Source organism: Canis lupus, chromosome 25 (genome assembly GCF_003254725.2).
Source record: "Canis lupus dingo isolate Sandy chromosome 25, ASM325472v2, whole genome shotgun sequence".
NCBI classification, from domain to species: Eukaryota; Metazoa; Chordata; class Mammalia; order Carnivora; family Canidae; genus Canis; species Canis lupus.
This window is the reverse complement of record NC_064267.1, coordinates 14,656,561-14,679,065: the sequence shown is the minus strand read 5'-3', so window position 1 is coordinate 14,679,065 and position 22,505 is coordinate 14,656,561. Positions and strand designations below refer to the sequence as shown.

The following is a 22,505-nucleotide window of genomic DNA, read 5'->3' as shown; positions in this document are numbered from 1 at the left end:
AAAGACAAGTGAACAAAGTTCTCGTTTCACAAATAAGTACAAGCAATGCCCAGTGTCCCTTGGTAGTATAGAGTATATAGGGAAGGGAGAAGAGAACTAGACCACACCTAACAACCAAAGCTCTCTATCACCAACTTGCTTTCCCAAGAACAGTTACTATCACTCTCAATAGGGGCTAAGCAAGCAAGATCTGACTTTCTATTTTCTCTCTGATTCATTATTGAAAGATAACTTCTGAAAAGCAGGCGCAGAAAGAGATAATCCAAACAATAAGAGATCAGACAAAAAAGGTTTTATACTTGATAATAACGTCAAGGTGTCGCATACACCTTAACACCTGCTATTGCGTTTCTTTTTTCCTTTTGCTGTAACAAAAAACCTGGTGGAGTCTCTAAGTGATACTCTGGAACTTATTACTTAGATAATGTCTAAAATCTTGGTCCAAGAGAATTAACAGAAAAATTCTTCCTAGTTTTTTACTTTTGCTAAAAACCCAAGTGTATGCATCTTAAGTTTGCTTATTTTATAGATGCTTAACCTATATTTGGATAATAATTAAACAGAATATTGTTCCATAAAGAATCCTAGTACTCTAGGGCTTTACTTATTTAAGTGACTTGTCTAAGGTTAAACTGCTGGTTAGTGCAGTTAAATAAGTAACTCAGAAACTCTGGCTGTAAACATGGCCCACTGGCCTCACTCCCCCTTTTTCCCTGGGTAATGAATACATCCTTCTAGTTCTTTGCACGAACAACAGCTGATATTTGGTGTACGTTTATTGTACACCAAGTCATTCTCACACATCTGTGAGGTACAAAACATGACTACTTCCTTTTATAAATGAGGACATTAAGACTCTGAGATGAAGGTAATGTAGCTAGCCAACAGGATTAGGATTCAATTCTTTTATTTATTTATTTTTGAGCTAAAAATATGTCAACGGGTCAAAGGAGAAAATTTACTTTCATAACAATAATTAGAATAAGAAATTAGAAATAGGATCAACAACAACAAACTAAGGCAAAGGAAAAAAACATTTTCTCTGTATTGGCCAAGTAAAAGAATAAATCTTAAGTGTTTTAATAAATGTATTAATTTCATCACACGACTTTTCAAAAATATTTCTTCAGTAATTTCTTACAATTTATTTAATTAAAAAATCAAGAGTTAAAATGGCATAAACCACTCTGGTTAAATTTTCTCTACCTCCTCAATGTTGGGGTATTACTTCATAATCCTAAATCAAGAAATGGAACTTTCTGATGCACACTTAATATCACTGTTTTGTTTTACCAAAACATTTGGTAAAAATAAACAAGACACTTCTGTATCAATGAGGTTTCAGATACTGTAATGCCAAAATAAGTTTTTTAAATGGCAGCAAGACAAAATGTTTTAATTACCCCTAACATTTAAGGGAAATGAGAAACAAGATCGATAAAACAGCTCTGTACTAAAACTTAAGGTCCTGACTTTCCCCAAGGCCTTGTAGCCACCCTCCCACTGCATTCTGGCTCTGCCCTCCCAGTGAACTCAAGCTGCCTTTGTCAATCAAGGTCAACACTGTCCTCCTCACTGCTAATCCAACACATATTTTTCAGAGTGCCCAACTTCACTCTGGATACATCTGACACTGTTAACCACTCTGTCCCTGAAGCCAGGCTTCCTCTGACATCTGGGACACCACTTACCTATCTGACCATTCCTTTCCTATCTTCTTTGTGGATTTTTTTTTTCTTTTACTGGTTCCCAGTTGATCCTCTTCTAATTTTTCACACACACCCTGGATGATAACATTGCTTCCTGTAGCTTTAAGCACAACCACTCACTTGCTGAGGACTCTCAAGTATGCTCTCCTGCGTCTTCCTCCTCAGTATCAGACTATTATGATGAAGTACATGGAGAGAACATCTCCACTTGGCTACTCCACCTGTGCCTCCAATTCAACATGCCAGGATTGGAACCAAGCAAGCCCCGCACTCACGTACTTTTCTCTTATGCTCCCCATCACCCAGGCACCCAGGCTTCAGCATACAAAACATCCAACTGGCTTGACCTCCAAGTTTTCATTTCTCCAGGACTATGGTAATGTTCTCTCTCTCCCTCTTTTTTTTTTTAATTTATTTATTTGAGAGAGAGAGAAAGAGAGTGGGAGCATGAGCACATAGGTGGGGAGGGGGAGAAGGAGAGAAAGTCTTAAATGCAGAGCCCTGAGAACATGACCTGAGCAGAAACCAAGAGTCAGAAGCTTCATGGACTGCACCATGCAGGCGCCCCAACTATGGTCATGTTCTTAAATCAGGGTTCTATGCACCTAATTTAGCAAGAGATTTTTCCTGTCTCCAGAGAGGACAAAATCTGACCAGCCATGTCTCTGAAATGCAAATCTGATCATGGCACTGCACTTAAAACCCTACCTGCTCCTACCTGCCCCTGGGCTAATCTAATCCCCTCACCTAAAAGCCCTGAGTGGACAGGCTCCTTACCTCTGATCTCTGGTCTAGACTCATCTCTCAACACTTCAATCTTTCCCTCACCTCCTCCTGCTACAGCCAGGAGACCTACCGAAGCGGTCCACCCACAGGTGCAGTTGGACTGCCTGAAAGCCCTAAGTCAAAAACATCACATGTGCTATATGCTATAAACAATTTAAAACATATAAAAGTGCAGTAAGTTCATCTTTGTTATCACAAAGGACCAGAGGTCTTCATGTATGATCATCTGACTGCAATTCTGCATTCTTTCTTGCATAGGTCACACCAGAATGTGTCAAGTGTGATTTCCTGTTCTGGTTTCTTTCAAGACACTCGTGAAGCATTCCAAGTAGATTCCTTAATTTTTCGTGTTTTTTTTTTTTTTTAAACTGCTATCAATTCTCACCTAATTGGACAGAAAATAGTTTTTTGGCAAATCACCTTTATTGAATGAATCTCTACAAAATATTCAATTTAGTTTTCTCTTTTCCTTTTTTTTTTTTTAAAGATTTCATTTATTCATTCATGAGAGACGCAGAGACATAGGCAGAGGTGTCCCTCAATTTAGTTTTCATAGATGTGAGTCTCTTCAGTCTTACACTTCATTCGTTTATATATCTAAGTAAGATCTATAATGACAATAATAAATATAGCTGTCATAAAGGGGTTTGGAGGCATGCCCTTGACCCTGTGTAGAGACACAAGTTAAGCAGTACCAAATGAAAAGCCTACTAAAGCAAGCACTCGGGATGCTTGGGTGGCTCAGTAGCTGTGTGTCTGCCTTTGGCTCAGGGCGTGATCCCAGGGTCCTAGGATCGAGTCCCACATCAGACTCTCCACAGGAAGCCTACTTCTCTCTCTGCCTATGTCTCTGCCTCTCTCATGAATAAATGAATTTTTAAAAATCCTAAAGCAAGCATTCAGCATGCTACAATCATCAGTCTGCAAGCACAGGACACCTTGAATCTGAGACACCTGCAGATGGGGTAAGAAAGTTTCTGTTGGGCAACCCTAACCTCAGTTTCTTATATGTGCTCTTCTTTCTCTCACTTCCATCTTTTGCATATGCTGTTCCCTCTGCCTGGAACATACCTTCCCCTTAACAACAAACCTAACCATTCACCCTTCCCGTTGTTACCTGTGAGACTCCCTGAACCCAGGAAACCCCCAGAAGCCTGTGCCTATCAATTTTATCTTTTAGAAACTAGCTAATTGCTAGAACAGGAAAAGATACATTTTGAGTCTGACCTTCCCTCCACCCCAACCAGGACTACATCTGCGCAGATGAAAGTGCCCCACAGTGACCTCTGCTTCATTAATGTTAAAATCCCTGCTCTGGGAGGGGCAATAAGCTTCCATAGCATGATATACAATATAAGTATGGGTATGTTTTCTGAGTACACATGTGCAACTTTAAGCCTACCCATTATGTGCAATGATGAGGTCTCCTTCAAATATTCAAATCCCAGTAAAAGGAGCCTGTTTACCCATTCAGGGAGGCATGACCTTGGAAATTATCCTGTGTTCTCCTTATTTACTATAAATAAATATAACCTTGTGAGGCACCTCCACCTGGTATAATAAGTCTACTACTCACCAAGGAGCTGACCCACAGTGGTTTAGTAACAAGTCTCAACTTTGATGTCACTTTCTCCTGGAAGTGTTTGGACTCCCCAGATCTGATTTGCATGCTCTCCCTTCACACTGAGCTCCTTTCTCCTTGCAACGGCTTTACCCTGGAGGTTTGTGAGTATGGTCTCTGGCTTCCTCAGGACCACCCAGCCTCTAGTACAGTGCCTCACTCATAAAAAGGCAGACATAGAGATATATAAACAAACATATCTCACAATATCACATAGATTTATTAGATGGGTCAATACAAATGAGGTATCTCCTAAACCAAGAACATATTAAAAGGTCAACTCTGAAAGTTTCAGGGCACCTTGGGCATTTCCTGAAATATCACTGTTTGATTACATCATAACGGCACATCCTATATCACTTACCAATAACATTAGTTGTTATCACCTGCATAATACAGCTGAATAAACTTGCCTTTACAACCAATACCAGTTCCTCAACAGGGAAGAGTAAATAAATACACCTAAGGAAATCTTTTCCATTACTGAGCAAATACATTTCAGTACAAAATCAAATCGAAGAAACAGAAGTTGAAGACATGCAAAGAATGTCACCCCTGAATGATAATCCCCAACTGTACTTTAAAACCACTGGGCTTGGGGATCCCTGGGTGGCAGCAGCGGTTTGGCGCCTGCCTTTGGCCCAGGGCGCGATCCTGGAGACCCGGGATCGAATCCCACGTCGGGCTCCCGGTGCATGGAGCCTGCTTCTCCCTCTGCCTGTGTCTCTGCCTTTCTCTCTCTCTCTCTCTCTCTCTGTGTGACTATCATAAATAAATAAATAAATACATACATAAATAAAATAAATAAATAAATAAAAATACCACTGGGCTTTGGGGATCCCTGGGTGGCTCAGCGGTTTGGCGCCTGCCTTCTGCCCAGGACGTGATCCTGGAGTCCTGGGATTCGGCTCCCTGCATGGAGCCTGCTTCTCTGTGTCTCTGCCTCTCTCTCTCTCTCTCTCTCTCTCTCTCTCTGTGTCTCTCAAGAATAAATAAAATCTTAAAAAAATAAAAAATAAATAAAACCACTGGGCTTTCAAGACAGCGGATGTGTCTTCGTACACATTTTCTCTCCTTCAGACAAACCAACCTTAAGTGTGTGTAGGAAACACGCGGCAGATGCAAGCAAGGCCAGGGGGCCGTCGTGGGGTGGCCGTTGCGGGATGGGGCGTGGGGCGGGCTGCGGGCTCAGCTGCGGACACAGCGGCCGCCCGCGTGCACAGCCAAGCCACGTGGGCGGGCGCGCCCCTCCAGCCGGTGGGGGGGGGGTGGGGGTGGGGGGCCGGGATGGGCCGCCCCGGTGCAGGTGCAGCTGCTTAGAGGAACCCTCACCCGGCTCCCCGAAGAGACAGCCGCGCGCCGTCGTTTCTCTTGGGCCTCTCACATCATGATCGATCCGGCAAGAGCTCCGGGTGTGGCCGCGAGGTTCACCTGCGCAGATGGCCTGCGGGGCACCCCAAGCCTCCTGGGGCTGCTCGCGGAGAACCAGCACCCACCTGTGCGAGGAGAGGTCACAGATGGGGCTGAACCAAGCTCTAAGGTGCCGGGCAGAAGCCAATGCCTATGTCTGCCCACACTGTCATAGGCAGTGGGGTCCACCCAAAACCTACTAACTGAGCTCCTAAGGTGCTAACTAGGATATGCTTTCCTTTCCATCTCCTGGCCTGACAGAGAAGGTCTCAACAAACGTTTCTACATGGATACGCACAGTGGAAGAAAAGCAATGCTAACTGGGAAGTAGGAGCTTATTCAGTGGGAGATGCCATCACCTTTTTCAGAGTTGAGTGTTGGTCTAAAAAGTCCTCAATCTATTCTGTAGCAAAACGAAAAATGCATTATGTCGGATTTCTTATCACTAAGTACTTTATTTTGGAAATCTCTACATTACCTTATTCCTCACTTGTCTTTGTATTCTAGTGGTAGCCCTTGGTAAGACCCAAGATAAATTTGAGTGTGGTCTGTAATATTTTTTACTTGCTTTCTTACTGACACCAGAAACAGGGATTTTTAATCCCTTAGAGCAGGTTTTCAAAACACAGTTGACTCTTGAACAACATGAGTTTAAGCTACACAGCTCCACTAACACATTTTTTTTTCAATAAATACAGAGCAGTATTGTAAATGTATTTTCTCTTTGATTTTCTTAATAACATGTTCTTTTCTCTAGCTTACTTTAAGAATACAGTATATAATACATACCAAATATGTGTTAATCAACTACTTATGTTACCAGTAAGGAAGGCTATTAGTAAAGGCCTAGCGGAGCCAAAAGCTATACAGATTTTGGGTTATGCAAGGGTGGGGGATATTCCCCTAACCCCCACCATTATTCAAGGGTCAACTGTACTTCCTCCTCCACCAAACATTAGGCAAGCTCTAACGTGCTCAAACGGGTTGACCAATGTAGAATTTGTATCATTCTGTCCTTTGCAGATCAAGATGTTTTTTATATAAAAGTATTGGCAAGAATACGGAGAAAAAGGAACCCTCACGCACTGTTGATGAGAATGCAAAGTGGTATAACCACTGTGGAAAACAGTATGGGGGTTCCTCAAAAAATTAAAATAGAACTACCATATGATCCATTAATTGCACTACTGGGTATTTACACAAAGAATACAAAAACAGTACTTTGAAAGGATATGTGCATCCCTTTGTTTACTGCAGAATTATTTACAATAGCCAAATTATGGAAGCAGCCCAAGTGTCTATCGGTAGATAAATAGATAAAGAAGATGTGGTAATATGTATACAATGGAATATTAGCCATGAAAAAAGAATGAAATTTTGCCATTTGCAACAACATGGATGGAACTAAAGGGTATAATGTTGAGCAAAATAAGTCAATCAGAGAAAGACAGATACTGTATGATTTCACTCATATTTGGAATTTAAGAAGCAAAACAAATGAACAAAGGAAAAAAAAGACAAACCAAAAAACTGATGGTTATGGAGAATAAACTTATGGTTACAGAGAGATGGTGGGTAAAGGGATGGGTGAAACTGCTGAAGGGGATTAAGAGTACACTTACTATGATGAGCACTGAATAATGTATGGAATTACTGAATCAGTGCATTATACACCTGAAACTAATAACATCCTATGTTAACTAACTAGAATTTTTTATTTTATTTTTTTTATTTTTTTATTTTTTTTTTTATTTTATTTTTTTTTACTAACTAGAATTTTTTAAAAGGAAGCTGTTCTTTGTATACATCATGCCTTTAAGGACTAGATTTTTTTGGTTGTTTTCCTAATGAAAAATGTGGATAGGGATTATAATTTAGAGTTTTACAATGCTATTGTTAGCAACTTCAATTATTCTATCATTCTCCTGAAGACCGAAAAATTCTAGACTGGGTTATCAGAGCGCTACACTGGCTTAATTTGATTCTCTTTCCTAGCTTGAGAAAAAAAAATGACTATATTCACAAGAAATTAAGATGTAAAATTATTTAAAAAAATCAAATCAATCAATAATTTGAGTAATCCAGAAATATTTTTTAAAGTCATGAAAAGTCTAATTAATTCGAGGTGGCTGGTTGGCTCAGTAGGTAGAGCGTGTGACTCTTGATCTCGAGCCCCCTCATGAGTTTGAGCCCCGTGTGTGGTGTAGAGTTTCCTTAAGAAAACAAAAACAAAAACAAATCTAACCAAGTTAATTTGTCAACTTTGTATCTCCTTAGAAAACCATTTTCTTCTTTTTTATATTTAATGATTACCTAATCCTGTTTCCTCTCCTCTGTTAAATGGCATTATTAAAAATACTCTAATATAGTATTTAATGGTTAATGAAAAGGCTTTTAAAAATATAACATATTTTTTAAAGTGGCATTCCCAAATCTGATTTTCAATGTCATGCTTTAGTTCCTTGCTTGTAACCCATAAAGATTCCACAGAAATGTAATAGCTCAGGAAATTGAATGTTTTCCTTTCTGGGAAATGTTTCCTTTTTGGTTAAGATAATCATTGGGTTTATGTCACATGAGCAAGCTAATCCGAACTCGATGGGTGAGATGAGTAGAAAGATAAGGATGAGTAGACATGACAAGAAGAATTTTAGAAAGTGATCAAATTTGACTTCTGATCAATACACACTAGTAAGGAAGGACGTAAGGCTGGAATCCAAAGTAAATATGGGCAAGTAGGCTGTGACATAATACGTTGCCTTGGATGTAAGACTAAAGCTTCATTAAAAGAAAGCAAAAGACAGCAAAGAAAACTCCCTGAGAAAAAGATATCGCAGTGCAGATGTGCTTGCCAAGACCCAAGGAGGAAGAAGGACCACAAATACCATCACCAGCAAAGCAATAAAGTTTTTATAGGTTGGCAGCCTCTCATTCATGAATTTTATAGAAGCACTTATGAGTGCCATTGTGATTCCTGATCCAGATTCTATTATTTCAATACCACACCCATAGGATCAATAAACATTACTGAGGAGTACTGCATGTGACCTTCACAGACTGTAAGGGTATTTAGTAAGGAGGTAAGACAGTACTCTAACTGAAGTAAGAAAGAAGTGCTAGTAGACAGGAGCAGAGCACACTGCCGTGAAGTGCTGAGAGGAGAGAGCTCACCTCCACCGGAAAAGAGTAAGTCTTCATTTCTTAAACTAATTTGCTAATTTCTACATTTTGAGGAAAATTTAGTTGTGGGCATTTCTCAATTTGCAGATTTGGGGAGTATCTGACCAGGGAGGAGGAAACATACTTTCACTGTTTTTAAAACTTGTAAGATAAATTTCAAACAAACACAAAAGTAGAGAAATTAAAGGATGAACCCACAATTATCAATACTTTACCTTTTTTTTTTTCCAACCTTTCTCAGGAGCTTTTTGGATTATTTTAAAACAAATCTCATGTATTATGTTTCATGCAAAAAATATTTTAGTATGTACCCATAACACCTAAGGACTTAAAAATAACTACACTATCATGATCTCAACTAACAAAATGAACAAGAATTCCTTTGCTGGATTCTCAGTCCATGTGAAAATTTCCTCACTTATCTCAAAATGATCTTTTTATTTATTGGTATCAGGATCCAAACACTGCATTTACCAAACGTAATTTAGATTAAACCAAATTTATCCATTTGGATGACATCTACCAGAGATCATACACTCAACTCCTAGGCTCATGGAGCTGGCTATCATCCCAGCACTTTGATGGGCTATAGATCTGGACCCAGTCCTGGCCCACTCTTACAGCAGTGGAGAGGCCAGCTCTTGGCACGTAGGAAGGAAGAAGTGCAAATACCAGAAGATAAAGGCTGGAGCTAGTCCATCGGACTCATCATCCCCTGGGCTCTGTCTCCCAAACTAGATGATGGAAGTGGCAGCAACTTTTGTGAGCACGGTACTGCTTATCTGTCTAGGCAAGGGGAAGTCATTGGGGAAGTCAGTGAGAGATGCTTCTGTTGCAATGAGGCCCAGGACCTCCATGGAGGTGGGACATATGTCACAGGAAAAAGGGCATAGCTCTTCTACTGGCAGCAGGGCCAGCTCAGTCATTGGAATGGTTGACCCACATGATTTCTGGCTATGCTTAACTTATCACAGGATCTGCAGGAACAAAAGTGATGAGTAACTGCATTGAAATATTAGTTGATTCGTACAGTAGGAAATCTGTAAACCTGGTGACAGAAACCATGACAGAAACTCAAGGGCCCTCACACAGCTCCCAGATCTCAGCTAGTTTCCAGACTCAGAGATTCTTCATGAAGCAGAAGACAGGTGACCCACAGTTGGGTAGATAGGTATCCCACAGTGACAACTCTTCCTTCCAGCTTTCTTAAAAGGGTGCTTCCAGTATTTATCTGGTAACTGTGCCCCCAGAAACTATACCCCCTGTAATAAAATCTAAGTGATAATTCTTCTGAATCCTTTCTGACTGAGAGGAGAGAGGGTCCCAGCAGGGATTTAGCTTGTGTGGATAGATGGCTAGGACAATGACGTGGCTGAATGGCTTGGGTAATCTGAAAGAACAAAATAGGTAATGGACAGGTTTGGGAAAGGAGTACGATTAGATACACCAGAACACACTCAAAGCACGATAAATCATCTGTCCCATATGAATGTCCAGTTGTGTCCCACATGAATCTGATTGCAAAAGAGCCTGATTAATAATTGTGTGAACACTGTGTTCCACTCTGTAAACGCCAATCTTTGTTCCTAGTCATCTTGATGCTTACTCAGTAGGTTCAGGAGAGAAAAAAAAGAAAAAAAAAAAAAAAAAAAGGCCATGGTGGCAGAAATGGATGCCAAGCCTGGGCTAAACCACAGGGTGTCCCTCTCAACAAAGTTAATGATATGGTTCCTTGAAGGAACCAGACAGCTCCTTGTGGAAAGCTGATTACAATGGACCCTTTTCATAATAGAGGAGTAGATGATCTGTTCTTAGTGGGAAAGACATTTATTCTAGATCTGGATTTGTTTTCCTTACCTGTGAGACCTCTGCCGGAATGTCACCGAAGGCCTCATACACTGTCATGGCACCTCATACTACCATGCTTCTACCAGAGGACCTCAGTGTGAGAAGTACAGGGACAGACCAGTGCGTGCAAGTGCCACAAGTTTTATCCTGTTATCGTCCAGAAGCATACAATCATGGCCTAATGGACACGAAGTTCTGGAGATGGCGTGGGGACACAGATTGAAGTTGTGAAGCTGTCTTGGATGGGGTGTGTGTGCATGTGAACCAGTGCCTGGTAAGTTGATGTTCACCCATAGCCAAAACAGATGTGTCCAGAAACAAAGGGCAGGCCCGGGGGTCGCCGCTTATGATGACTTAATAATATATTTGCAAAATATTTTCTTCCTATTCAGTAACTCTGCCCTGTCGAAACTGAATTTCTTCTCCCAAGAGAGAAGCACTCCCACTGGAATTCATAGGCCTAGCCCCACTGGATTAGAACCAAGGCGGCCACTTTCACCTCCCTACGCACTGGGCAAATAAGCACCCAAGACAGACCCGGATGTCTTTTGTGGTCAGTGCCACCACCATTGCTCAACTGGACTTATGCAACAACCTCCAAGCCAGTCTCCCTTCCTCTGCCTTTTCTCCCTCAAACTGTTCTTCCCCTCGAAAGCTTCAATCAGTGCCTATCACTGCCGGGCTGGCGATGGCTTCCCGTTTCACTTAGAATAACTGTAAGTCCTACCCGAGACCTGCAATGCCCTTTTTATCCGGCCGCAGCCTCCCCGCCAGACTGCAACGCCCTCTGCTCCTGCCCTTGTTTCCTGAACTCTGGCCACCCTGGCCCTCTCACTGAACCCTCAGACACACCAAGTTCCAGCCGAACTTTGGGCACCTGATGTTCCTTCCACTGGGACCACTCCTCCCTCAGATCTTTGGCTCATCTTTCAAGCCTCCACTCCAGTGTCAGCTCCTTAGGGACACTAGGTCACCCTCTGCTGGGCCCAGTCCTACACTCCCTACCACATCACCCATGTTCATTGTCTCTGGAGCATTCATTACCACCTGTGATAAGGGTATTTACTGACTTAGGCACCTGGTTTCAATGCTAGGATGTGCACTTTGCAATGCTTTATCCTCTGCTGTCTTCCAAATGGTAAAACTGGTGCCTGGCAGGCTCAGGTTGATGCTCCACACATTTTTACAGACTGACTGAGTCTTGACTAAGGGAGGGGATGAGACAAGGGTATTTACTGACTCACTGAATTGGTTTCAGTGCTAGAATGTGAACTTTGTGATGCTTTATCCTCTGCTATATTCCAAATGGTAAAACCAGTACCTGGCAGGTGTTCCACATATTTTTATAGATCGACTAATTTCTGACTAAGGGAGGGGTCTTAAAAAAAAGGTCAGAGCATTTCTAAGCAAGCAGGACCGCTAATAGCTCCACACCACAGAGGGAAGGTCTGGGCCACCTCAGTTGGCAAAGAACACTACCAGGTAAGGTCCTGGGCAGGAGCCAAGACAGAGCATGATACAGGAACTAGATGAGCAGAGTCAGTAGCACATATGGCCTTGCAACAAGGTGCAGAAGAGAGAAATTTCCTTTTGTGGTATCATGTATGTATACATGATATTTATGTATTTTCTATTTCCTTTCCTCCCCCACCTCTTTCCACTACGAAAGGGTATGTTGCTTACATGTACCTCTGGGTATACAAAATGGAAAAGGCACTGCGACAGGACTGGAAAAGAAATGGCTATTACTCTGGAGGGCCTAGACTCAGGAGAGGTTTGTAGTAATTGATGAGCTTTTGGGGTGTCTCCTTCTAGAGAAGGAGGGAGAGGGTTTTTAATTATACATGGGATAGGGCATCACATTAGAATGACATTTTAAAATAAAATGGACACCCTCCACCCTGCTTCATTTTTTCTTTATAGGACCACCTGCTCTGTTATATGGTCACTTGTTAATTCATTATCCCCTCACTAGAATGTGACTTAAGGGCTTTGTTCTGTTCACTGATGCCACCTGGCACACAGTAAGTGCTCAATTGTTACTGAATATATGAATAAATGAATGAACAATGGAGAACCTGTCCAGACTCTCTATTTCTAATACTACTCAGATTTCCTCTAGGGGAATGACCTCCTTTCCACTGTGTTCGGCCGCTGTGACAGGGAATCCATGGACTTGCCTTCTACAATGGAAGGCAAAGGGTCTCTGGAGACACCCAGCCCTTCACCCTGTTCCAGTGCCACCAGGAGGTAGACACGTCACCTAAGCTTCAAGAATTGATTTTCTCAATCCTGGGACTCTTGAGTGAAAGAGTCTATCTTGACTGAAGGACAGAGGGAACAGTTGGCCTTCAACTACTCCCGGCAGTGGCACTATGCCCTCCTGCTACATCCTCCCTCAGCTTCTTCCATGTGGTTCCTTGGTTCCCAGGAACAACCCCGAAGGTCATCCACTTCCCAGACTGGTTCTCTAGCCATTCAAGTGTTCAAGCTCAACAATTAACAACTCTGGGGACATCTGACACCGTTCCAATAAGTTCTCTTTTGGCTTAAGCTGGTCAAAGTTTGTTTTTGTTGCTTCTCAACAGAAGAACGTTAAAGTCAAAATCAAACACTGGTACAGGAAGTACAGAAATCAGCTGTTTGTATATATACAGGGTTGGAGGAGCAATCACCAACACTCCTTCCATGTTAACTACACTGTCTTCAATGTTGCACATTCCTGTTAAATCTTTGAACACATGTGTACATGTCATATATTGTTGTAATCGTGGTAGATGTTATAGACTGAATTACATCCCTTATAGAGATGCTGACATGCTAACCTCAATACCGTCAAAGTAACCTTATTTGGAAATAAGGTCTGAGTAGATGATCAAATTAAGAGGAGATTATTAGAGTGGGCCCTAATTCAGGGAGAAAGCCATGTGAATATGTAGGCAGGGAGAAAGGCAATACTTTGTGCCTTTCTCTACATGCCAGAGCACAAGGCACCCGAGACAATCAGAAGCCAGCAAGAGGAGCAACCACCCCTGCCAACGTCTTCATCTGACTCCTAGCCTTCAGTGCTGAGACACAAATTCCTGCTATTTAAGCCACCTGGTTTGTGGCACCTTGCTACAGCAGCCTTAGCAAACTCATACAATATATATGATTTTCTTTTCTTTTTTTTCCCCTCACTTTAAAATTGTAGCTGTCATTTTTCATGTTGTTGCACTGTTTTCCTGTCGATGTTGTCAAGTGTTCTGAGGTAGTGGCTCATGCAACACCCCAACTCACTGGTCTGCCATAACTGGACATTCACTTTGACTTTTGTGCCTACACCATATTGTGAAGAATAACTTGTGCATATAGCTTTTTTTCTCCTTTTGGATAACTTTCTGAAAACGTCACTAGAGATGGATGACCATGAGGCCTGGGGCTAAGCGGCTTTGCAGAAGGAAGACAATGAATGCACTTTGTCTCCAAGGGCACACAAGTGAATGGGTTTTGAATTCTGAATGGGAAGAACGTTGACATACGCCAATGGGAAAGAAGGGAGTTCTAGACAGTGGGGGCAATGTGAGAAGCGTGAAGGGAGTGTGAAAGCCTACAGCAGATGCAGGAAGACTGGATGGCAAGCTCTGGCAGGAGAAGGGAGAAAAACAGATGGAAAGTGACACTCCGGTTGCACAAAAGTCCGTAAACTCATTTAAGGAACTGGGGCTTGATTCCAATGGTGGGAAAGAGTTGAACATGAACAGTGGCTCTGACTAGAGAGTGTATGAAGCTTGGCCTCAAGGAGGTGATGAGGTGGCTGTGAGGGGAAGGGTTAAGGAGACTGAGAAGCAAGGTGATCCTGAGAGTCAATGAATGGGACCTAGTGACTCCATGAGGAGGGGAGCGATGACTCCCAGGTCTCTATCCTACTGGGTTGAAAGACTGACAACGTCATGAGATGTTCACAGATTTCCTCAACCTCCACCGGCAAGTCCCACCTTGAGTCCTCCCAGTACATGTGATACGAGTTAGAAACCATGGCGACACCATGTGGGGCGGTAACATTCCCTCACCATTCACCAACTCCCTGACCTCTCACCACTCAGTGTAACACGGTCCTCGACAACTTCTGTGTCAGAATCCATCAGAGACCTTCTTGTCCCCATTTTTGGTCACCAGTCATCATCCTTTTGCCTTTCCTTAGAAATGTCTTCCTTGGCCAGGGAGTCCATACCTCCTTGCTCTCTTTCCCTTCCTTGAACCATCTTTTCCCTGCCTCCCTCCTTCCCTCCCCAGAATTTCAGTTCTTCAAGTGACACCCTCCACTTTCTTCAAGTCTGTTTAAACCTCACCCCATCTTACAATTTCCGTTGCCACCATCACACGCAGGATGTGCCCACACAGCGAGGTGGTGGTGCTGCTGCAGCCAGCAGCCAGGCTTCCTAATGTCCAGCTCTTACTCTCATGCTCACCACATGATATTCATTTCTAAAAGTAAGACAGGAAACTGCCATTGCAGCTATAATCATTAGGGTCGGCTGCACCTCTTTCAAGAGGCAGCATAGTTCAGTGGTTAAAAATGAACCACTTAGTATTAGAAGTTCTATTTGTAGACTCAAATCTCATTTCTGCCCCCTCCTGAGTGACCTAAGGCAGGTGACCCATATATACCTGGGCTTTTTCATCTGTAAAAATGAGAATAATAGCATCTAACATGGCAGGTAGTTAACGAAGATCAAATAGGCTAATATATCGGAGCACATGGGGCAGTCTGCCACACGGTAAGTCCTCAATAAATGTTGGCTCTTGTTACTCTGGTCCATGCCATTCATTATCTGACCAGCTGATTGGTCCTGACATGAATATTGGCAGAGGGGAAGATTTTATTTTTTAAGAATGTAAACATCATTCCGAAAACATGCGGTTATTAATTCAAATCAACAAGCATTTACTGGACAAGTACTGTGACAGCATATTAACTCCTGTATTAGACAAACTTTTCTTTGGTGTTCAAAACAGCATCTGCAAATCTCAAACACCCGGAAAATGCTTCAGAAAGGTTCAGACATATGCCTGGGACTCCATTCTTAACTCTCCACCTACAGGAACTTAGATACACAGATGAGGGGAGCAAACTTCTCAAGTGGGGTCACTGTGATGAAACAGAGCACCCACCCCGGAAGGGCTGACGACACCCCCACGCCTGCATGAGCAGACCCTGAGGCAAGCCCTCCTCACTCCCAGCTGAATAACAACTGGGCCCAGAGGCAGTGGAGAGGTGCCCATTCGAATGGGCACATTTGTTTCACTGAAAACAGTCCAACAGAGGACTCCACAGCAGTTTCTAAAAAGGGACCCCTGAACAGGGTGGGCCTGAAAAACTCACCATTGGATGCTCGCATCTGCCGCCGGCGTCCCACGCGGTCCAGCCCAATGGGGGTGCTCTGGGAAAAGGTGAAGGGCCGCAAGCGGGCCGAAACCGCCTTGTAGGGCAGCACCTGGTGAGCTGGCACGGGAGGCCTGGCTGCCGGCTACAAAAGGAAAGCAAAACGCTGTGAGGGGATGCCAGGAAGTGGCACCTCCTGCAAAGCTCTTCACACGCACAGCAGTGAGCAGGTCGGCGCCGTCACCTCCAAGCCACTCACACATGTGAAACACTTTCTCCAAATCGTGGCAAGAGCTTCAGGCTGCACTGGGGCTCAGTTGTGATGAATTATTCCAAGATTTTAGAAAACCAGTATCGACTCAAGAGCTCTTACCTCACGGCACACATTTCATCTTATTTGTCAGTAACGTACCAAAGGCTAATACTCTAGTAAGAGCAACGTGTCCAAGAAGAAGAAAAGCAGATTTAGGAAGTGGTGGCTTTCTCACACAGATGCAGAGGCAGAAGGGTAAGAAGATGTGCTCCCGGCAGCCGCCTCGAGGGGAAGCACACGGTGCCAAAGACCCAGTCCTGGATGACAGCCTCGACTGGCACACCCATCAGGGACATCCACATGCAGGCACTAGGTATGTGTTTGTGGAATACAAATGTTCCTTACCTAAACTATCATGACAAATAAGCTTTGTTTAAAAGAAGAGTTGGTTTTCCATGAATTTACCCAGGTCTGTTTAGAATCACCTATGTACCCTGTTGATTTTCCCATGTGAACGATCTCTATACAGCGAAGGTCAAGTTGGTTTATGCTTTCCTTAGGTTTTCCTTAGTATTTTCCACCCAATTCCCTAAATGAGCTTACAGTACATAAAGTTATCATACCACATTCCTTCTTGATGCTCCAAAGTGAAATGATTTCGAAGTGCTTTCGATTTTCCCCACACTGTGTTTTAAGTTAAAACAGATTACAGTTTGTTTTGGTTCAGAATTATTTCCTAGCATATAGCTCATCTCAATACCACAAAAAGTTCACGGTATTCTTCCATTTAATTTTTTATCTTAAGAATACAATTCAATTGAACTCTATTAAACAAGAGGTATTTGAGCACTTCCTATAAACAAGGCATCAGGCTGGGCTCTACGGGGAGAATGTAAATATAAAATCCAATACTAACATAGATTTTCCCCTTTAAGAGAATATTTTGAGTCACTTAAGATATCAGCTAGCAAGCTCAAAAAGTAAAACTGGGCACTTACTTATATACTATTCTGGGAACCCCTGACTATGGCTGGGTCTCACCATTAGCATACACTCCTCCTGAACAGGGCCTTTATTTAAATGTTTTGTAGACTCAAAGTGTTCTTTGGGTAACTGTAAGTACTTGTTGAATTACTAAGGGGAAAAGATAAAGATTTTTAATCTATTGGTAAAGCAGTTGCAAAGCAGCAACTTGAATGTAAAGAGTTAAAAAATGGTAGGAAAATGATTTCCTTAGCTCCTAAAGAACCGATTTCTTATTTTCTTCTTATCTTTACATTTTAACATTGGAGGACACTTTCTCTTTCAAGAACTTCTTTCAGGAAGCTCACTAAATGTGCACTGCTACTTTTTCCTTATTAAGATCTCAGGTGATTTAGAACAAACGGCAAACTAGTTTCACATACTGTTTGAGATTCCAGGAAAGACAGAAGATTAGTAAAAGGCATCCACACGTCAGACGGTTAGTTTAATTCATGCGTGCTTTCAAAGTCAGGAAGAAAGATTGGGAGTCTGTCGTCCTTGAGGCAGAGAGAAGAAAGAAAAGCAGTGGCCTGTTTAGTTTACAGAGGAGAACAAAGGCCAGGAAGCTGGAGGACTTGGTTTGCTTTGGTAGAAGCACACCAGATCTTACTTGGGCTAGAAGACTCTCTATTTCCTCTGTCTGGCTGTTCCCATAGAAGCTGACCCCGCCTATCACAGAGATGGGGCGTCTTCTCCGGCTTCCTCTGGGGCAGCCCACGGCAGGGTTCTGGTCTGCAGGGACTATGGGGGCCGTGTTTGGCTGGTGGTCCCCCTCCGAGGTGTCCTCTTTCTGGGGGTCTACAGCAATTGAATCTTCAGGAATAGACAGACTTCGATGGGCCAGCTGGCCATAGTCAGAGAGTGGTCGGGGCCTTGATCTTCTCCCAGAACCCCATTTCCTCCTGGTGATCCTCTGAGACTCTGTCCTTTCTTCATCTCGGGATGAGCCCCGCCTCCAGGATTCCTCTGTCATGACCTTTTCAAATGTGAACAAGTTAGGTGAGCACCAAGATCCAGGAAGGTATTGAAAGAGAACAAGCCATACACTCCCCTCCCAGCCTCTTTGGCCCTGCCTTAAGGCCTTATTGATGTACTTGTTTGTTTTAAAAAGTTATTTGTCTAACAGGAAGACATAACTGCACTGTGCATTAAAATAAGCAAATCATCTTTAACTGGAGGCTGAATTAAAACCATAATCTAAATAGTGATGTATGGTGACCAGTGATGGCTTATGATAAAAGTTATTAAGGAAATCAGTTCCATTGCAAGTTGCTAGAAAGAAGGAACTACAGTGTCGCCCAAAAACACACATAACAACAGCATGGGGAAATGCAGAACTCCAAAAGGAGAAATGAATGTGTAATACCTTACACTGCTGCTCTAAGGTATTTTCTTGCAATAATCTTTAAAAATAGGATGTGCTTTAATAAAAGTAAGTCTGGGCTGTTAGCGCCTGACACTCAAGGACTTGGGTCTTTTGGGTAGAGCACTGAACTAGGATTCCAAGAACTAGATCAGGCTACTAACTAGCTGTGTGACCAGGACAAGGAACAACTGACCTTTCAGGACTAGACAATCCCACAGCTGGCAAGTCTGTGGTCCTAAACTAGGCAACACTTTCAAACTATTCAAATACTGTTTTCAGAGACATGCAGTGTACCAGCAAAAAACCATGAGGTTGGAAATGTACAGCCTTCTGTGTAAATCAGCCTGGGCCACTACCTACCTTTGTAACCTCAGGCCAGTTACTTAAGGTCTGAGGATTCAGTTCTGTAGCTCTTCACTGGGGAATAAATAATGGGTCCTTGTGTGGATGAAATGCTGTAACAATGATAAGTGAGATAGCCCTTATCAGCCACAGTTAATTACTGCTCTTAAAAAGCAGTGTGTAGAATAAGCATGCCCAGATTCAGCCCTGCCTGCCAGATAACCTCTCCGTCAGCATACCCCTCAAAGTCTGGGTTCAGAGGAAGGCTGCTGCATAGTTCTACAGGAAACACATGCCTGTGAGCCTGGGCACCTCCAGTTTCTCCCATCTCTGGTTATTATTTAAAAATAAAATGAAAAATAAAAACAGACCAGAACCCAGGGAAGAGAACAGGAAGAGATGTCTCTCGAGGGCAGGGCAGACCTGCAGACAGCCTGCAGAACTGCCCCAGGCAGCCCGACACTGCCCCCAGGACGGGCCCAAAAGATCATGCTGCTCGCCCAACAGTGGCAATCGAGACCTCAAATATGGTTCCTGTAATTTTCAATCCCATGTGCCTCGGAGGTCCCTAAGATCATACACAGTTGACATCTAAGCAACACAGGAGTTAGAAGTGCTGCCCCTGGCACAGTCAAAAATCTGCATGTAACTTTTGGCTTCCTCCAAACTTTACTAACGGTCTACTGTTGGCTGGAAGTCTTACCAATAACAATCAACACATATTTGGTATGTTATACATAGTATAAACTATGTTTTTATAATACTATAAGCTAAAGAAAAAAAAAGATGTTATCAAAAAAATCAGTAAGGAAAATACATTTCCAGCATTGTACTGTATTTATAAATAATTTTTAAAAATCTGCATGTAAGTGGACCTGCACAGTTCAAACCTATGTTGTTCAAGGATCCACTGCACTATGAAAAATCTGATGAAGAGCAAAGAAAGCAGAAAGGAATTTACAGATGCTCTACTGCACTGCCATCATTTTTCAAATTAGGAAAACCAAACCTCTAGAAAGGAAGGGACTTGCCTACGGCCACACAGTAAGACAGACACTGAACGTGGGTCTTATAATTTCTGTTCCCAAGATACCACAAAATTTCCCCACTGTACCAAGTCACCTCTGCTCAAAAGCAAGTAAGTTCTGGCAATCATCACTTACCTTGCTGTCTGTGGATTCTGACTGCATGGAACTTCATGTTTAAACCATGTGACCACTGAGAGGTCTAGAATACACCACCATAGCATAAAAACTCTTCTGAGCTCAAGGTATTCAAGAATAGACTTTTTTTTTCTTCTGAACTCCCTTATTTGCCTGAAGCCAGAGCTTCCCAAAAGAACTCAATTGTCATAAATCCACTATCTTGAGATAGGATTTTCTTTCTTCCAATGAGGGAAGATTTGACTCTTATCAGTTGAGAAGAGAAGACCTGGCCTCAGCAGACGTTGCCACAAAACTATCAGACCTCCCATCTGCTCTTCCACAGGCCCATTTATCTTTCCTCAATTATTGGGTTTCCCAAGTCTTCTCCACCTCCCCTTCCTCTAGTAAGAAATACAAATGCCCCCAATTCTTATCACTTCCTGGAGTCACTTTTTCCTGTAAACTCCCACTTACTTACAGGAATAAAAACCTGTCTTTTCTCTTCTAATCTGCCTTTTGGCAGTTCAATTCTATACACCCCCATGTACTAAGCCTAAGAGGGTGGAGGAAAAGTCTCTCCTCTCTAACACCACCATGGGAAAACATGAGAAATCAAGAAAACATTAATATTTTTTGATTACATATGAAACACAAGTTATTATTAAACCAAATGGCACAATTTAAGCAGTCAAGAATAGGTCCATTTATATTATCAACCTGTGATAAGAAGGTTCAGAAACAAGGTGTTAGAAAACCAGAAGCAAGACAAAATTACAGGCAGTAGTCTAACTGGTAACAAATCTACGTGCAGCTTTTTGTTGTTGTTGTTCTTTGGGTTGTTGCTTTTTGTTTTTGTTGTTTTTTCGGGTGGTTTTCTGTTTTTTGTGTTTTTTTTGTTTTGTTTTCTTGCACTTAATGCAACATGCAGCATGCCTCACTAAAGTCTTGCTGATGCAGACAGGAAAATAAGGAAATGGGTATAGGAAGACAGGAGGCTGTCTTAGTTGTTCAGGTAAGAAATCCTTCTGAGACCAAAACATACTCCAGGAAGTGAGGAGGCTACATAAAGGCAGGTATTCTCAAAGCAGGAAATCAGAGGGCAGGAGACGTGCACAGGATGGTTTCTTTAACACGTCATACCTCGAGTGTCAGCTACTATTCCCACCAGGGGGTACACATAAGAACCCACTATAATTCTCCTAGAACTATTTATAGAGTCCCACCAAAGAACAAAAGGAGAAAACAGCCTTTCTTAGTGGTACTGAATGTTCTAGGAATTGCAAAAATTAGTTAACAGAATAATATATACAATTGAAATGTCCACTTTACTCCTAGCAAAAGAGAAAAAAGGAAAGACAGTGGTGATCCTTAGCCAGAAGAGACTTAGATTCCTAGTAAAATAAATGAGAATTGATGCATATTCTAAAACTGAACCTTCCTTTGGCAAAGTTTATGTACTTTGAAATATGACAGAGGTTCATTCCAGGGAACAGAGCTTGACTGTGATTATATCTGAACTACAAACACCTACCACCACCACCACCACCACCACCACCACCACCACCACCACTCTCCACAAGTTATAACCTACCTGGGACTCTGATACAGGCAGTGGTGGCCCACAGATACACTGAAGGAACAAGCAGTTGACCATATCCATGCTCTCTGATATTCTTTCTCGCCTTTAAAACAGGACAGTGAGGGTGTACGTGGCCATGCCAGAGCTATGTCTGCTGACGCTTCTCACAATCCTAGTCCAGGGCTCTAAGCTTAATTGGCCAATTCACACCCAAGTCACAAACTTTTGTAAACAAACTTTGCAGTGGAGTGCTGCCCTTTTAACTCTCACTTCTCTGTATAGTTTTAGAGTACTTTTCCTAGTCAGGAATCCTGAATTTTTTTCTTCCTCTACAAGATTTCTTTCTTTGCTTCGCAAAGTAAAAAGCCAAGATAGGTCTAATTACCTCCAGTGAGACACTTCAAAACATTTTTTGAAACAACAGTGAGAGTAAGTTATTAACTGAGGAAAAAAGACTTGACAAAAAGCCAGAATGTCACATATATCCATTCAGAAGCTTAGTCTAAGTAAAGTATAGAGGATCAAATATCAAGAGCTATGGCTTGAATTATGCCCCTCTAAAAGGTATTGTTGAAGCCCTAACCCCTAGGACCTATGAAAATGATCTTATTTGGAAATACAGTCTTTATAGATGTGATCAAGTTAAGATGAAGTCATGCTAGATTAGGGGAGTCCTAATCCAATGGCTGATGTCCTTAGAAAAAGAGGGAAATTTAGACACAAATACAAAAGTAAAGAGTCATATGAGAGGAGAGGCAGAGATCAGAGGGGTACATCTCTAAGCCAAGAAACCCCAAGCACTGCCACAAAACGCTTGTGCTGCTAGAGGCTAGACTTCTGGCCTCTACAACAATGAGAGTAAATCCTCCTGTTTTGAG

The 22,505-nt window shown here is 42.4% G+C and overlaps 1 protein-coding gene across 5 annotated transcripts in view; it reads right to left on the bottom strand.

Annotated features, from left to right (window-relative positions):
* SPATA13 (spermatogenesis associated 13) overlaps positions 1-22,505 on the bottom strand; it is a 144,083-nt gene that overhangs the window by 39,981 nt on the left and 81,597 nt on the right. For 3 of the 5 annotated variants that reach the window (XR_004816553.2, XM_025462696.3, XM_049101059.1), the window contains exons 3-4: positions 17,806-18,171; positions 15,920-16,064 (exon numbers count right to left, since the gene is read on the bottom strand). Coding sequence is in view for 4 of the 5 variants with exons in the window: in XM_025462696.3 (XP_025318481.3) it covers positions 15,920-16,064; positions 17,806-18,171 (511 nt within the window). In the remaining variant the exon portion in view is untranslated. Of the gene's footprint in view, positions 1-15,919; positions 16,065-17,805; positions 18,172-21,639; positions 21,786-22,505 lie in introns of those variants that run through there. The other 2 variants (XM_035717638.2, XM_049101060.1) reach the window with 2 other exon arrangements.